The 18,715-nt window shown below is 48.0% G+C and overlaps 1 protein-coding gene across 3 annotated transcripts in view; it reads left to right on the top strand.

Annotated features, from left to right (window-relative positions):
- The window catches only part of RNF32 (ring finger protein 32), a 38,770-nt gene extending 30,751 nt beyond the window's left edge, over positions 1-8,019 (top strand). Inside the window, exons 8-9 of one of the 3 annotated variants that reach the window (XM_059396015.1) lie at positions 5,907-6,036; positions 6,579-8,019. In XM_059396015.1, coding sequence (XP_059251998.1) covers positions 5,907-6,036; positions 6,579-6,823 — 375 coding nt within the window. In that variant the 3' untranslated portion in view covers positions 6,824-8,019. Of the gene's footprint in view, positions 1-5,827; positions 6,037-6,578 lie in introns of all 3 variants that reach the window. The other 2 variants (XM_059396014.1, XM_059396013.1) reach the window with 2 other exon arrangements.
- Positions 8,020-18,715: the final 10,696 nt, after the last annotated feature.

Genomic DNA, 18,715 nt, shown 5'->3' with positions numbered 1-18,715 from the left:
CGCCCCCCCCCCCGACGGTCGGGCCGCGGGTGACCCCGGGGAGCGCGCGGGTCGGAGCTCGGAGCGGGAGACACACCCCCCCCGACGGTCGGGCCGCGGGTCCGGCCGGCCCAGGCTTCCAGAAGCGCCTGCCGTGGCGGGTGCACGGCCCGAGCCGCGACCGAGGCGAGGACGGAGCGGGAAGCCTCGGGGAACAGCGCAGGGTGAGGCCGCGCGGGGTCCGGCGCCCCCGGCCCCAGACCCGGAGTACTAGAGGCAGCGGGGCGGGTGCCGGCGGCCCCGCGGAGGCAGGACGAGGCGCCTGGACAAGGTGCCGGGGCTGCCCTCGCCAGCGCCCCTGGCAGTCCCCCAACAGCCCTTCAAAGCGTGTTTCCCTCCGAGCGGCTTTGTCTGCCTCCCCGTGTGCGAGCAGCTGGGGTCCCGCCGGCGTCTGGGCGCCCGCAGGTCTCCCCGCGCATCCGCCGCTACGACACAGGCTCCGCGTGCACGCGGCCTCCGCTCCGCGCTGGCTCCCGGCTCTGCGGGCCCCGGAGAGCCCCCGGTGGTCCCTCACGCCTGCAGCGGGGGCCCCAGCCCAGGGAGGGCATGAAGGCGGAGCCAGATAACGTGGACGCTTCCCCTCAAGCGGGTGACCTCAGCAGCAGTTCCCAAACGAGCGAGCAGCAGAGTCCCCAGCTGGCTGCCGCTGCCCAGGTTCTGGTCCAGCAGGTCGGGGCACGGCTGGGACTCGGCCTTTCCAACAGGCTTCCGGGGAGGCCGAGGCCGCTGTCCCAGCGCGACAGTTGAGAGCCAGCCCCCGGTCGGGCAGTCACACCCGACAACACGTCTGTGTTCAGAAAGAACTTCAGAATATGCCTCGGCACCCGAAATTCTTTGTAAGGTCTGCACTAGAATGTGACCCCTTTTCTCTGAGCATAACTTTGGAGGAAGGAAAGATCCTACATTCCATTCCATGGAGACCTGCGAGATGGCTCTCCCTTCAAGAAAACTCAGCACCCGGGGTCATGGAACCTGAACCGGAGCCCGCGGTACAGACGGCCAAGGACTTCTCCCGTTTACACCGCAGGGAACTCTTCTGCCCATCATCCGTTTAGAGAGTGTCAGACAGTGGAAGAACCAAAGAACAAAATAAAAATCAAAGCCCTAGGATTCACCGATCGACCTCAGTTAAGCTACAGCTGCCTGGCAGTTCAGCGGGGGCAGCGGCACCAGCTTCCTCGCAGCAGGCGAGCTTCCTCCAGGCCTCCAAATACAGACGCTCCTCGACGGATGACAGCACGAGCTCCCGACAAAGCCATCGTAAATCAAAAATATCATTAAATCAAAAATGCATGTCCTGCACCTCCCCTAGCCAAGGTCACCGCAGAGCGTGGCCCACCTGACGTGCGCCCAGAGCGCTCCCACGAGCCCACAGGTACGCAGTCAGGAAACACGAAGCCTGTGTGACAGTAGGGTGTCCAGTCACTCCTGGACTGCACGAACGCTGTCCTGAAAGTGACGGACGGGCGGGCGGTGGGGGCGCACCCAGTTCCCACCCTGCCGACCGTTGACCCTGGTGATCGCACGGCTGCTGGGAGCTGCGGCCACCGGCCAGCATCATCAGGGAGGGTCCGACCTCGAAGTGCTAGCCCAGCAAGAGGTCCACGTCCTGAACGTGGACCACAGTTTCTACGAGTGTGTCGCTTTCCCACCATCGTAACGTCGAAACATTGCGAGTCAAACTCCTGTAAGTTGGGGGCGTCTTTATGGCTAAAAAATAATTGCAAACAATTATGCCTGGAAGATTCCCGCACACATCATTAAAACCCCAGCCACCAGCCGTGTGGGTGCCTTTCCCTGAAACCCAGCAGTCATCCTGCACCAGCCAGGGACAAAGGCCAGCAGGGGCTCCCTCACCACAGCTGCCCTCCCTTCCTGTGGGTCTCCACGACGTCTTAGGGGAGGAAAAGAAGTGGAAGGGCACACTTCGTCCCCAAAGGCCCATTCTGAGGTCTGACCCCAGAGCCGTAGCTCTAGAGGGGACTTCCGCTCTGTGTTCAGACAGGTGGGGCCGTATAAAAACAGAACACACGTGAGATATCCCGTGGACCAGAACACTTGAGAGCTGGAAATTCTTACCACCATCTAGAATCTACATCCCCTATATCATCCATCTCATTGTCTCTGAGATTCGGACGGGCTTCATTCCCATCTCCAAGCCCAGCAACACGGGACAGGTGTGGTCACTCAACCAGGACACTTCTAACTGCTGGAGCAAACAGCCCCCAGATTTCAGGGACTCAAAGCAGTGCAGCCAGGGACGAGTGCAGCCAGCCACCCTGTAGGAGGCAGACTCTGTCCCCTCCAGCCTTTTGCTGGGCTGTCCCCGGAGCAGCAAAGTACTGTGAGTCCAGCCCGGAGACCCCCACGTCCACTTGGAAGAGCCATGTCAGTGGCCCCAGCTAGCGCGGGAGGAATGGCAGTGTGAGTCTCTGGACAGGGTGCCAACTTCTCCAGACAGCTCTGTGCTGGGAAAGGAGCAGCAAGAGAGTAAGAGGGTGACAGCCAGCACAGCCCTCGGAGAAGATGATTCCATAGCTATTTACGTGTTTAAAAAGGAGCCCCCCGGTGTGGCCCTGGCCAAGCGACATCCCTGGGCCTCGGGCACTGTGTCACTCTCCAACAACCCCACTCCGTGTAGCACTGTCCGCGGGAGCCACCAGCCACATGCCGTGTGCGCCTCTCGAGTCCTTGAAGTGAGGCCAGTCTGAGTTGAAACAGGCTGGATACACAAGATCTCAAGGACTTAACGGGAAAAAAAGAATAAAATACCTCATTCATAGTTTATTCAATTGACATATTTTGAAATAATATTTTGGATATGCTGGGTTAAGTAAAACTTGAAAATTAATTTTACCTTAAAAAAATTTTTTTAAAACGTGGCTTCTGCAAGTTTTAGGATTAAAGATGCAGCTCATGTTACATTTCTTTTGCAAAGGGACGATCTAGAGTAGCTAGCTCTTACATTTTAGAAAGTTCTAAAAACAATGACACTTAAAGGGGGTTTTTCTAAGTGTATCACACTATTTTGAGAAGATAAAGAAAAATAATGCAGTCCACCCCCAAAACCCTCTTTCAATTTGAAGGTATTTGACACGTGATGTTACGCTGATTTCGGGTGTGCAACACAGACACTCCCTAGTCTGTCCAGCGTGCTGTGCTCCCCACGGGCGTAGCTCCCATCTGTCCCCGCATGGCCCTGACACACCAGCACTGACCATCCTCCCGCAGCTGTGCCTTTCATCCCCGTGACGCGTCCATCGTACCTGGAAGCCAGACTCTCCCACAACCCTTCACCCACTGTGCCCGTCCCTCCAACCCCTTTCCCTCGAGCAGCCGCCGGTGTGTTCTCTGTCCTTACGGGTCTGTGTCTGCTTTTCGTTCATGGTTTTTAGATCCCACATATGCGTGAAGTCATGTGGTATTTGTCTTGCTCTGTCTGACTTATTGCACTGAGGATAATACCCTCTAGGTCCATCTCTGTTGTCACAAATCACACAATGTCATCATTTTTATGGTTGTCTAATATTGCTCTGTGTGTGTGTGTGTGTGTGTGTGTGTGTGTACCACATCTTATCCATTTATCTATGGATGGACACATTGCTGGTTTCCATATCCTGGCTATTATAAACAATGCTATAATACGTATAAACAATACATATATCTTTTCAAATGAGGGTTTTCTGGGCAAATATCCAGTACTGAACTATTAGATCATATGGTAGTTCCAATTTTTTGAGAAATCTCTGTACTGTTTTCCACAACGGCTGACCCAGTCTACATCCCCACCAGCAGCGCATGAGCACTCTTCCCCAAAACTCTTTAATAAAACCATTCTCTCTGCCCCTACCCAACGCCCTAGCTGTTTCCAGTCTTTTCTCAAGATTTTCTCAACTAAGATTGCCTTTTCTCTGGTAATCCAGATCTTTACAACCTAACTGAAAACCATGAAACTATTCTTCCTTCCAAGCCTAGCGAAGGAGAATGACTTCTGGACTCTTGAAGCCCTTTGTAATCACAAAGTCACTTTTCTATGTAGGCATTGTTCCTAACAAGTTTGTTCCTGGGAACTTACACAGGACTTAGGGCAAGATGGACAAACCATCCAAGACCTGTATAACTGTAACCAAGACACTAACAAAACAGTAACTGTCTTAATAAAACCCCTACTAAAGATTTAGACACGTTAAATTTCTAACAAGCCAATAATCATAGAACTGTTCCCTTTTTGAAAAGAAGTGGTGGAAAAACCAGGGAGAATCACACAGTAAATACTTCCAAATCAGAACATAGACCAAAACAGTCTGGGGAGGAATAGAGAGAGAAGGAGATGATGTTAAACCACTTTGCAGTTAGCAACTGTGGCTTCTACAGGATGGAGGCATGTTCCATTTTACTCATCAGACGCCAGCGAATTCTCCCACCAGTGCACGCGCCGTAGCAGGAGGGTCTGTAGAACTCCTGCCTCACCCCGGCCGTTCCCGCTGCTTGTCATCAGGAGGTGCTGACAGCCACCCCACAACCTGCTAAATCGTTGGCCTAAGATCACGGTGTTTTTCTAAATCCTTTTGTATCAAAAATGTAGTACTTTATAAACTGAGCAGGGGCGAGTTAGAGAACTCTGTTCAAGGACAGTGCTTTCAAGGCAAACTCTTTAAAGTTTGAGATAAAAGTAATATGCTGCCTCCATTGTGGTAGACTGGCAAGGGAAACACTTTTAAAGTAAGTCCTAAAGATCTGTTCTGTAGCAAGGGGCTATACAATTATCCATAAATCAATGACCTCCGCTAAGGAGGTTTTTAAGGTCCTTCGGCAATGGGAGTTTTTATTATTATTTTAGGGTTTGGTGAGAAAAAACAGAATGAATAAACTAGTTTAGAAGAAGGGGATAATTTTTTTTTTATAATGGTCACGCTAAGATGATCGTTCATAATCTGCATCCACACTGGGAAGACAGCTGGCCAGCAGAAGGAAGGGAAGAGTGCTGGTTCCAACGGCCCAGCAAGCAGGGCACTGTGGCCGCACGCAGTGAGCGCCCTGCTTACTGATTAGAAGAGATGCTGCCAGGGGCGCCTGGGTGGCTCAGTGGGCTAAAGCCTCTGCCCTCGGCTCAGGTCATGATCTCAGGGTCCTGGGATCAAGCCCTGCATGGGGCTCTCCGCTCAGTGGGGAGCCTGCTTCCCCCCCTCTCTCTCCCTGCCTCTCTGCCTATTCGTGATCTCTCTCTCCGTCAAGTAAATAAATGTCATCTTAAAAAAAAAAAAAAAAAAACAGATGCTGCCAGAGCAGGGTGGTAATGGGATGAAGTTTGTGCAGTTCTGATTCCTCTCTCCTCTCCTCTTCCTTTTCCCTTTTTAAAAAATAATTTCATTTATTTGACAGAGGTCACAAGTGGGCAGAGAGGCAGGCAGAGAGAGAGGAGGAAGCAGGCTCCCTGCTGAGCAGAGAGCCCGATGTGGGACTCGATCCCAGGACCCTGAGATCATGACCTGAGCCGAAGGCAGCGGCTTCACCCACTGAGCCACCCAGGCGCCCCTCCTTTCCCCTTTTATTAGGTCTCAACTTTTAATTATAAAGTACCCCTTGTTAGCAACCACCAAGACTTAAACCAGGTGGGCATTTCTGAATCTCTTTCTATCTGGACATGGCTTTATTAGGTAAATATCCATATGTCTGTTTCCCCAAAAAGTCTTATTCAAAGGTAGAGACCTGAGGAAAGTTCGTAAAAAAAAAAAAAAAAAAAGGTGGCCAGAACCCAAGAAGGTGCTTCCTTTGCACCTACAGGTAGAGCCCCTGCAGGCCTGTCAGTGCCTCCCGCTTCCTTTCCAGTTCACAGAGATCAGTCACCGCCTACTGTGCTCCTACAGCACAGACATAGAGGACCTCTTCTGGGAAATCGACCACTGCCTGGCCATAAACCGAAGTGTTCTTCAGCAGCTGGAGGACAGGTGCGGCCACGAGCTCACAGACGAAGACTGGGAAAAGATCCAGATCCAGGTAGGCATGGTCACTAACTGGAAGCGGCAGAGCCCCCAGGAGTCTGGGTGACATGAGCGGGAAGACTTGGGGACCCTGTGGTGCCGAGCTTTCTGCCCCGGCTGTGCCTGTGCGCTGCCCTCTGACGGCTGTAGCAGCCCTGGGAGAAAGGGAGACTCAGAATTCAACAGAGGAAAAACTTACTTAGAAAATCATGAAAATATGAAAATTTATAAAGAAGTTTGGAAGCTGTATAGGGTCGAGGATTTTGAAAAAGACCACCCTTGGTTGCTCAACTAAGAGGAAATCTACACCATTGATGTTCAGCATCTTATACGGTATTTTGGTTCTAGAACTGCTCATCACAAGCAGGCTAGTCTCCCTCCCCATCTTCCGCGAGACTGGCAGTGCACGTGTAGCTGGTGCCATTGAAACATGGGATGAGACTTCATTTCTAGAAGTCCGTGTCTCTTGGTACACAGTTCTCACTTAAATTTAGGAAGTTCCCCATCACGACAGAGTTACGACCTGCACAGCAACTCACGTGCTCTCCTGTGTCGCAGGCTCTGCACCGGGAGTCCTACGAGTGTCCCATCTGTCTCACCCCGCTCCCAGCCAGCGCCGACGGTCACCAGGATCCGGGCGAGACGCGCCGCAGCCAGTCTTCCCGGGAGACGGTCCTCCTGTCCTGCTCACATGTGTTCCACCACACGTGTCTCCTTGCTCTGGAGGAGTTCTCCTTGGGGGACAGTTCTCCTTTCCACGTGTGTCCCCTCTGCCGCTCTGGCTATCAGAAGAAAATTCTTGAATACTGAATTCACAGGAAGAATTATATTGCTCCTGGGCAGTGCTGGGGGAGAGGGATTTACCTCAATTTTGTAAAAATTGTACGAGTTTGGGGTGAAGTACTACAGTGCAATCTGCTCTCCAATGAAACAGACACTTAGTAGTTGTACATAGGGACCCTATATATATTTTAAAAGCTGACAGCATACCCAATTTTAGTCTTTAGTTTATAAAAATTTCAAATTGATGAGTTTAGTCCATTGAAATAAGTGAGGAATGGATAAAAACTTGAGGAATGGATAAAAACTTGAGGTTCTATCATTTAGTGACTCACTATGCTTCTAGTTGATCGGTTTGGACCCCTCCACACAGTGGAATCACTCCCCTGCTTTCACAGTCATCTGATTAAGTGGTTCTGTTTCCACAAGGTTCTGACCGGCAGCAGGAGACCTGCCAGGATGGTCATGGCACGCTGGTCCCGGCTCACCGGGTACACACGGTTACTCAGATCGAGCTAGTGTCTGACCACAAGCTGGTAACTAAAAACACTTCCAGTTGTCTTGGGTCCCTGCCGTTCCTAGTTATTTGTTTTGTAGTAATTGCTTTATTTCCATGTGATAACTTACCATTATATTTCAGCACTTCGAATATGTAAACCCAAAGTATAAAAATAAAATCTTCAGTGGTATTCATCAGCAGAAGCTGGTAAATCACATTTTCATGACTTGGAGCCACACTATTGCAGCTTGTACAGGAAGAAGAAATCCATGAAACCGCTTTGCTCAGAAGCATCTTCCTGGGGGCTTGGTTGTTTATGATGACAAGTACAGTCGTACAGATCAGGTGTCTGGCTGCTGCCGCAGGTAAGGCCCCCATTTCAGTGGCTTACAGAGAACCCTGTTCTGAACCCCACAGAAAAGGTGGGGTGAGGGCTGAGGGGCTGAGGGGCTGCTCCACGTGGCCTCTGGCTCCCAGGCTCCTCCTGAGTCTGGATGTTCTCGTCGCTGGGGAAGAGCAGGCCACGGTGTTTCATGGCCCCCGTGCGGGCAAACAGGCACACATCCCGCAGCCATAGCTAACTACAGGACAGAGACAGGGCGTGAGAACACAGGGGGGGAAACACACAGGTCACCAAGCCCAGGTATGCACATGTCAAGGGTGTAGGACAATCCTGGTGTCTTATGGAAAGAAATAAAATATGTGTTCCTATGTTTTTAATCTCATCCTTTTAAAATGCTAGTCTGGTATGTTTTATTTCTAAATAGCTGTATACAAACATACCACTTATAAATAAATACTCATATATTAGGTTGTGCTCAAACATTTTTCAAATGATGGAGTAGAGTATCCCATTGCAAAATTTAGACAAGAAAAATTTGTTCAAAATCTGTTATAGTCATCCCCTCATCCATAGGAGACGTGTTCCAAGACACTCCCCATGGATCCAGGAAACTGCATATGGGGACCAGACCTTATTTTTCAACTACATTTGAATGGTAAACTATGATAAAGTTTAATTCATAAATTAGGCTGCAGTAAGAAATTAACAATAACAATAAACAGAACATACTCTAATAAAAGTCATGTGAACGTGGTCTCTCTCTCAAAATCCCTTACTATGCTGTACTCAGCCTTCTGGGGATGCTGAAGCTGGAAGGTAAAATGCCTCCACGGCAAGATGAAGTGAGGTGACCGACGTCGGCCCCGGGACGCAGCGTCGGGTTATTACTGGTCTTCTGATGACCTGGCAGGAGAATCGTCTGCCCGGGACCGTGGAAGCGGGACTGTGGAAGGGGGCGGTGAGCGTAGGCGTGAGGGACAGCTGTAACTCAGAGACTGCTCTGAACAAGGAATAAGCACTTCTACCCTGACGCAGCAGACGGAAGCCACGCACAGGCCTCAGGCGTCTGTTCAGAAGGCCAACGAGGCAGACGCGCCTCTCTCCTGTGCCCCGACGGGAGAGCAAGCCACGTGACCAATGCCAGGCCAGTCCGATGCCACTGCCCCAATCTTGGAAGCTGGAGGGAGAGTCCGAGTTTGCTCAGGTCATTGAGTGGCAGAGTCCCCTGAGGACTGCGTGTGGCCACATCCCAACACGTTCCTGGGGAGGATGACCTGGCTCCGGCTGCCCAGACTCCCTGCGGGCCTGCCTGCCTTCGGACCCCATTTCTTGAGCTTTCCCACTGACCTCTGTGCTGCTCCATATCCTTCCAGTAAACTTTTTCCTGCGTATGTGGGTAGAATCCATTTCTGCTCTGCACAACCGAGTACTTTACTTGACATAAGAATGAGTGAGTTGTAGGCAGCAAAGTCAGAGAAATCAGTGGAAATGGCATCTGGAATTGGTCCTTACTGGGGATGAGGGCAGTGCTCAGGGATGAGTCTCGGGCAGCTGTGACAATCAATGTCAAATCAGGTCACTTTCTTATCGAAAAACCTTCTGGAATGGCATTCCCCTCAAAGGCTTGGGGAGACCCAACCCTTGACCACAGGATACTAAACAAGGACTTCGACAGAGTAGCTGCTTCTCTGGGCAGTTTGACGATGATGACACATTTTCAGGTCAAGTCACAAAACCCATGCAGACTTCTGTACGATTATAGCACAGCCTCAGGTCTCTTGTATAAAAACTGGGTCACTGACCAAGAAAAAGTTGGGGCCCCAAGAAGTGGGGCATCAGTGGAGGGCCTGAGAAAGGAACATTCTGTGATTCTACTTAAATCCATCATCGTAATCATGCTTACATTCCCAGTGGCGGGGTACTTGGCTTATCACCATGCTGATGAGTAAACTCCTAGGACAGGGAAGAGGATTTATCGGTCCTGTCGCTGGAACAGGGCTTGCTGTGACAAGCGCCCACCCCCGTTTGCCGGACAGGGGCTGGCTGGCCTGCAGTGGGCTTGGCTGGGCTTGGCTGCAAACTGTGAGTTGGATCCAGATACGTTCCCTGAGCTTTGTGACTTTGGTTTCTGGCACCTGCAACCAAAGAGTTCTGACGGATACAAGAAAGCACAAACTCAGGTGGAACCAAAGAAGAGTGAACCAAAAAGGGGAAGGAAGGAGGGCGAGCCGCGCGTCACACCCACGCGCACGCGCTCTGGGAGCGAGGCCCGCTCGGTTCTGAGCTTCCTAGTCGTGGACCCAAAGGGGACACTCATGTCTGTTCCACTGTGCGTCGTGTCCCTGAGTAAAAAATAAGGCAAGTGTTCAGGAAAGAATGACTACTCTTTTTTTTTAAATGTCTCCTTTCTTCTGTTCTTTGAATTGGTAATTGGGAAGGCCCTGGAGTTGCAGCCCGCAGATGGCATTTCAAGAGCATCAGCTGTGGGGAGTTAGTGAGCTGACATCCTCCTGCCGCTGCCCCTCGGGTCTGTGTGGGCGCTCGTGGAGGCTTCCAGGCTGCGCCCTAGCACCACGGGGGTCCAGACCCGACCGCGGGGGAGCCCGCCCTTCACACAGGTCCATAGTCTCACCTCATGGGCAACCACTGCTCGTCCTCAGACATGACTTTTACCATAAAGACAAAATTAAATGACACAATAAAATGATGCCCACTTAGGCATCCCTTCAGATAGGCGGTGGTGAGTTTCATGGGACAGATTTTTAAAATGTCCCTCTGTATGCTGGCCACACCACCACCACCGACAGCGGCTTCTGTGATGCGCGCTCTGGTGCAGTCTGCTGGGGGTGCTCCCTGTAGAGCATCTGGCCGGCTTGTCCGGAATGTGCGTGAGGGCGCACTGGCCGTGCGCGTCACCGAGTCTCATGGGAAATCATCTCTAGTGCTGTTTTGATACATATTTACTTCCTAGTAAGTCCCAGGACTATTTGCTTCTTCCATACAAGACAATCTGCACGTAAATGGACATCTCTTAATAGACAACAGACGTGCAATACAGTTCACCACTGTCCAGAAGAGCGGGAAGCCCGTGAAGTGTGCTTGTGGATGGAGCCGGCCGGACCCCTCTGAGGTGAGCCCCCAGCAGCGCCAGAATTCCCACCTAAAAGAACAACATTGCACAGGGAATACAGTCAGTGATAAGATGGTGACAGATGGTAGCTAACGTTGTGTACCCAAAACTAATGTGACACTGTGTGTCAACTATATGCAAAAAAATGTCAACAAAAATACAAATAAATAAACAATGGATGGATCGGATTTCTTATTCTAGCAAACTAGGCAAACTCAAATGCCTTCTGCAGCCAAGCAGGTAACAGATTAGTGAAGAAAGCAGTTGTTTTTCCAGAATTCCAAAATATGGAACTTAATGTTGCCAGATTCTCTAATACTTCAAAAGCACACCTCCCACCTCCCAATTAAAAATGCATCGGGCTCTCTGCTCAGTGAGGAGCCTGCTTCCTCCTCTCTCTCTCTGCCTGCCTCTCTGCCTGCTTGTGATCTCTCTCTGTCAAGTAAATAAATAAAATCTTAAAAAAAAAAATGCTTACTCTCTTGTCACCAACAGCAATATGGCACTGGCATAAAAAATAGGTCAGTGAAACAGACAGCCCAGAAACAAACCCATACCTATAAGGTCAATTAATTTATGACAAAGGAGCCAAGAATATGCAATGCGGAAAGAACATTCTCTTCAACAAATGTTGCTGGGAACCTGGACAGCTGTACACAGGAGACCGGAACTGGACCACTCTCTTACCATACACACAAGTCAACTCAAAATGGATTAAATACTTGAACCTAACACCTGAAACCATAAAACTCCTAGAAGAACACACAGTGGTAAGCTCTTCGACATCAGTCTTGGTGATGACTTTTTGGATTTGACACCAACAGCAAAGGCAACAAAAGCAAAAATAAACAAGTGGGACTGCATCAAACAAAAAAGCTGCACAGCAAACAAAACCAACACCAAAACCAAACCGAAAAAAACAAAACAAAACTAAAAAACCCGCAACAAAATGAAAAGGAAACCTACTGAATGGGACAACATGTTTGCATGTCACATACCTGCTGAGGGATTAATATCCAAATAGATAAAGGACTCATACAACCTCACAGCAAACCAAACAGTCCAACTTAAAAATGGTTCTATCCGAACAGACATCTCCCCAAAGACATGCAGACAGCCAACAGGCACGTGAAAAGACGCGCTGCTGGTGGGGAAGCAAACCGGTGCGGCCCTGTGGAAAACAGTGTGGAGGTTCCTCGGAAAACTAACGTAGACCTACCACGTGACTTTGCAATTCCACTTTTGTACACTTATCCAAAGACAAAGAAAACACTAATTCAAAAAGGTATTAGCACCCTTGTGTCCACTGCAGCAGCATTCACAACAGCCAAAGTATGGAACAGCCTGAGTGTCCATCAGGAGACGGATAAAACTGTGGTGTCCAGACGCGCTGCACATACACGCACACACTCTGCAGCTGTGAAAAGGGAAATCCTGCCCCTTGGGACATGGACGGACCCTAAAGGCATCCTACTAAATGAAGTCAGTCAGAGACAGACAGATACCATATGATCTTTCTTATATGTGGACTCTGAAAAACAACAACAAAGAAACCAGATTCATCGATACACAGAACACAGATTGGGGGTTGCCTATGGTGGGGGATGGGGAGTGGGTGACACGGGTGGAAGTGATCAAAGGTACAAACTTCCAGTCATAAAGGAAGTCCTGCTGATGTCACGGACAGCACGGGACAAGTTAGCAGTACTGGACTGCATATTTGAAAGCTGTGGAGAGTATATAGAGATACATTCATGGTGTTATGCCCCCGAAACGAACAGAATGTTATATGACAAAGATATCTCAATTAAGAAAAGATACTGAGGTTACAGCTATAATATAGCTAGAACAGCCGTGGTATCGCAGAACTTTTGTGATTCGTGAATGCTAACTAAATCTTTAAAATGTTGAAGTGGCAAAAGCACGTGTTTTGCAGTGAGCGCCACCCCGCGCCTGTGTGCCACACACGTATCGCACAGACACACCCGGGAGGGAAGCCGCGGAGACCAAAGCCCTACTTTGTAGCCAGCACGTCCCGGGCGCGCAGAGTTTGCTTTTAGATCGATTACCACAGCGACACCCTAGGACAGCATCCAGAGCGTAACTGGCTTTGAAGAATGCCACTTCCTAACCTCATTTTCTAAAGCCACGCACTCAGGCAATGCACAGTGACTCGGCGGAGGTGACTGCCAGACGTTGGGAAGCACCCGCCGTGGAGCCTTCGATTTGAGCAGAGCTCATTGGCGGCCGACGACCGAGAGCAAGAGCAGTTGTCTGGATGCACCTGGGGTCAAGATGAAAATACAAACTGTATTAAAAGACAGCAGAGGAGAGGGAAAGTCTTCCTTGACCCTCTTGGATCCCTGGCTGGGTCTAAAACCTAACCCCACGAAGCCTGCTCAGCGGGAGGAAAGCACCCAGAGACGTTCAGCGCCAGTTCCGCCTGCTGCGGGACGCTTCCTAAAGAGATGAAGACCCAAAGACAGACCTACTTCACCCCATCTGATGAGGAACAGGCAGTTGTGGGACACACAACAGGCTGGGAAGTGTGAGGCAAGCCTGTAAATCGGGGAACTCGGCAAGGCCTGTTAGGATTCTTGGGGGTGAGGGGGCTCCCTTCCTCTGGGTACCGGGAGGCCGCCTCCCACAGGAGGTTTCAGGCTAAACCTCAAATTCTTTCAGCTTAAAATATTCGATATGTGAGAGTGGTGTGTCCTGAACCCAATCCCATGTTTGCTTTCTGCTTTCTGCAGGGGTGTGGACACACATCTAACTTCTCTAAAATGGTATGAGAATTTGAAATTTTTAATCTCTGGCTCTCCCAATAGTGTTATGGAATAAAGTTCTTTGTCAGCCCCGATAATCAGCAGTAATATTAAATTCATAAGCCTAAGTTATGACCTATTTCTGCTCAGAGAGGGAAAGACCTGAGATCAAAGCCTGCACTGTCCTTGGCAGATTTTCCATGAGTTTTGTTGAAAAATTGCAAGGTTCTCAGGCCTGCATGTGGAAACACACACAGAGCTTGTCAAGGAAACAGCTGCTGCACAGTATCCAAGAATGCCTGTACGAGCCTGTACTGGGTGCACAAGGTCTTTGTGAAGACACGATCGTCTCCGGATGCAGCCTCACTAGGCCACGTCTGCAGGGCTGAGATGGGCCCATCAGGGACCACAGACATTTGTGCCCTTGAGACCACACACACTTGTTTCCGTTCCTCCCTCCCCAAGTACCCGGCTTCCATCCTGAGGGCACCTTGCAGATGACTTAAAATTTTTAGGTACATGTTTCTGAACCAAGTAAAATTATTTCTTTCTTACACAGTGTCTCTGGGATTTTTAAATACTTTAAATTGTTGCAAATGATTAAACAGTTGCAAAAATAGACTTCCCATATACCCTTCACCAGCTTCCCCTCGCGTCAACACACCGCAGTAAAATTATCTAAGCCAGAATTGACAATGGTACAGAAGTGTTAACTAATGTACACATTTTATTCAAATTTTGTCAACTGTCTCTGGAATGTTTTGTGAATACGAATTTTCTTTGCCAACGTAAGTGCTAATGTGTCTAAAAGAATACATCTTCCAAATTATAATTCAAGTGTACATGGTAAAGTCACCATATTAACTGGAGGTTTCTAGACAGAAGAACGAGTCACTGACCAGAAAACTACAGAAGAGTAAATTTAAGTATTAATAATTCAAAACACAAGATTAGTGTTTGTTTCGTACATTAACGGAGGAGAACATTCTTTGAAATCAGTTTATGAGATACATTAATTAGAGGATTTGAGATATAAAATTTAGGGAAAACTCAATCTTTTATGGACATTTAGTTCATGAAAACAGCATTCAAATCACACACACTGTTTAATATATGGTTCTGCCACCCTGGCCTGTCACTTGAGGAAACCGTAAAACTAGTCAAGGACAGGTTAGAATTGCGGTCGGGCGCTCCTATCAGACCTGAACGCGGCAGAGTGGACACACGAGGAGTCGCCGTCTCCGCAGAAGCCAGGCAGGGCGGCGGGGCAGCGGAGCACTCAGGGGGCATCCAAACTTTCCCAGCTGTCCTCACGGGTAGTCGCTATCCCAAGCGGCTCTTGGGAGTCCCCGCTGTCCCGTGCGGTCCCAGCCACGGCACCGTCAGCAGGAGGGAACGGGGGAGGCGGGATGGTGCTTCCGCTGGCTGACAGGCTGCTTTCAAGTCATCTTTCCGGAGGTCCCACGGGATAGGCTGCACGAACACCCAGGACAGATCCCAGCCCCACGCCCACGCCTACCTGCACGGGAAGCTGGGCACACTGGCACCCTGAATGAAACGGGCTGGGCTGCCCGGCTCCAACAGCTGCTGTGCGGCCACTGACATCTCGGCACAACCATTATCTCATCCCCTTCAACAAAATAAATCCAGATAAAGTGTTGATGAATTATGAGAAAAAAAAAAGACATAAAAGTAGTTAGGTTTGCGGTAATTAAAACAACATGGGATCACGTGGTGAGAACGGTTGCACAACCCCAGGAATATACTACACATCAAGGAATCATGTGCTTTAAGAGTCAATTTTGTAATATGTGAATTATATTTCAAGTAGATAAGGAAAATATTGGGAAATAGTTTAGAATTCTGAGAGTAGGGAAGGTCTAAATGTGATGCCAAAAAATTATGGGAAATTGTAAATTTTGCATACTTCAGAATTTAAAATTTCCATACAGAAAAAAAAAAACCCAATGTGGACAAGTTAAAAAAACAACCAGGAAAAATACACACATCAGAAAGACAAAAATTTAATCCATAATATAGAGTTTTTATACAACAGTAAAGATATTATAAAATACCAGCAGAAAAATAAGCTAAATATATTTAATGATAATTCACAAAAGTCGAAATACAAATAGCTGATAAAAATTTAAGTTCCCAACAGCTATTAAAAATGCAAAGAAAAACAAATATTTCCCTCTCAGGTTGGCACTAATGTAAGACTGGCAAAACCCAGTGTAAGTGAAACACATCTTCACACGCTGTTGATGAGAGTACATACTGATAGGGTTATTTCTGGAAGTAGTTTGAAAATGCATTGTCTTTGAGCCACTGTAGTACCTAGTAAATAGTGGTACTGGGTCGCCTGATACAAGCCGCTGCTCCAAACTGAACCCCTCCAAGTAATTTGTAAGAAATATGTATTCGGTCTTCCTCCCTATTCCTGGCACAGAGCTAAAACCTGTGGAATTTCCTAAGTGATAAGAAGATCAAGGTGTCTTTTGATATTTGTAAGAAGCCCCTTTCAACCACATCTGAGCTTATGCTAATGGGTTGTCTTTTGGAAAGCCCCTAATGATGGCCCCTGGAACCAACTACTTCGGGTCCCTCCTCTGACCTCTGGGGAGTGGGGAAGGGCTGGAGGTCAAGCTAATCACTAATGGCCAATCCTTTAATCAATCATGTGTATGTAGTGAACCTTCCATAAAAACAAAAACAGAAACACTTAACTGAAGGGATTCAGAGAGCTTCCTGGTCAGTAAGCGCATGGGGGTGCCGGGAGGCTGGTGCACCTGGAGGAGCACAGGAGCTCTGAGGGCACCCGCATCCCTGGCTCTGTGCGTCAACTCCCTCTGGGGTTCCTGAGGTGCAGCCTCTGTAGTAAACAGGTCATCTCATAAGGAAACCGTGTCCCAGGGTCCTGGGAGCTGCTTTGGCACGTCGTGGAAAGGGAGGGCGCGGTGACAACCCATAATCTAGAGCTGGTTGGTCAAAGCACATGGGACAGCCTGGACTTGGGACTGGCCTCTGAAGTGGGGGTGGGGAACCAGTCTTATGGGACTGAGCCCTTAACCTGCAGGGTCCGTACTAACTTCACGTACACAGTGTCAGAATTAAATCAGACTGAGGGACACCGATGTGGTATCCGCAGGGAACTGGGAGAACAGCTTGGTGCGGAAAACCCCCCACACATTTGGTGGCTAAAAGTGAATATTGAGAATACAGAAAAAGAAACGTTTTCACCGCTGATTTCTAAAGCAGTAAGAGAACAATGTGCTAAGATTTATGTAACCAACTATCTGTTAGTACTTCTGGCCGTTCAGGACGCTGTACCAGCTACACGGCTGACAGAACAGCTACAGCCACTCGACACTACAGCATGTCCTGGGTGCCTGGAGGCCACTGTCGGCCAGCAGTCTATCTGTCAGTAAGAGCTTTGCAAGGGAGAAGACATTAAGGGAGAAGACATTCTCTTTTCAAGGGAGAAGACATTCACACAGGATTTTTAATAACTGACAAAACTTCCTTCCTTAAATTCATATTGAAACCTCTACCTCCTCGGGGCGCCTGGGTGACTCAGTGGGTTAAGCCTCTGCCTTCAGCTCGAGTCATGATCTCAGGGTCCTGGGATCGAGCCCCACATCGGGCTCTCTGCTAGACGGGGAGCCTGCTTCCTCCTCTCTCTCTCTGCCTCTCTGCCTGCTTGTGATCTCTGTCTGTCCAATAAATGGATAAAATCTTTTAAAAAATTAAAAAAATAAAAAATAAAAATAAACCCCTACCTCCTCACACACGGACACTGAAGGTCTTCCTGCCCACACCGATTCTCAGGAATAATACCCATCAGGGGCGGCTACCCTACTTTCTCAAAACCTATGCTTCTGAACTTGACTTCTCCAGCATGTTCAGGAAGAATGTAACACCAAAATCACATTCAAAAATAACTGGGCTTTGTCTGAATTTCCTATTTGATCACATTTGAACTTGAAAACACTTTTACCTAATTGAACCACACAGAATAGGAAGTTAAATAACTTCTCTTCAAAACTAGATCCCAGCTCTACTCCTCCAAGAAATATGGATCAAGTACCTAGTTTTGAAATTTTAAAATCCAGTTTTTGGAGTTTCAGCAATTTCTATTGATTTTAATTACATTTTTTGCAGTGCAACAAGTAACACGCATAGATAATACTTTGGCTTCAGTAGCATTTGCAATAACGAATTTTACCTAATATTCAAAAGCCAAAAAAAGTTCTTGTGTTCATTCATCTTTCAACTAGATCCTGGAAATCATGTTTTTCAAATGAAAGTTGACCATTCACTAGTATTAGTGTGGTTTGTGTCTAGTATTCTAAAATATAGAACAGAAAATGCCAGCAGTCATCACATACAGTAAAAGTAGGTACTACTTTGTTAAATATTTGTTTACATGTATAGAAGTGTGTGTGTGCGTGTGTGTGTTACAATGCAAAAGCATTTCTTCCTGTGGTCAGAGAGCTGGAGAGCCATTGCTGCAAAGGCTTCTGTGTCTCAGTGAATCCAGCAGATGCCGATGCCATTTATTCTTCCGGGAGCTCTGGATTAAGCTGCCAGACCCAACCACGTAGGCGTGGCTCATTCCTTTTATGGAAAAGATTAGAAGAATCAAATACTTCTAAGTAACTCAAAGAATTACATGACATAAGTGATTTCAATTGCTGATGCTACATTTTAGCTGCAAATGGTTGGAAGAAATTCATCGACCAATAACTCCACAACAAAAAGAGAGAGAAAACGTTCATTTCTTCCTCAGTCCAACATCTCACCAGAACCATTACTGCCCTTTCTAGAATTGACATGGAAGTAACGTACATACACCCTTAAGTTTTAGCCACGATGGTATTTAAGATTTAAGACAAAAACAAAAACACATTTGAATGCTTTTAAACCAAAACATGAAATCACTTTTTGTAAAATTTTAATTTCTAAGACATTTAAAGTCACACTAAAAGAATCTCATAGAAACAAACAAGGCCAACAGATCATTTGTAAACAGAACACTCTGTAAACAAAAGTAATATACCAGTGCATCTAAACATTATTTTAAAAGTAACATACCAGTTTTTTAAGCCAGTACTACATATATACTCCTATTTAAAAAAAAAATTATTTTAAGAACTCTGCCTTTATACATTAAATACT

The sequence above is a fragment of the Mustela nigripes genome, chromosome 4, assembly GCF_022355385.1.
Source record: "Mustela nigripes isolate SB6536 chromosome 4, MUSNIG.SB6536, whole genome shotgun sequence".
NCBI lineage: Eukaryota > Metazoa > Chordata > Mammalia > Carnivora > Mustelidae > Mustela > Mustela nigripes.
This window is presented reverse-complemented; position numbering and strand designations above follow the sequence as displayed.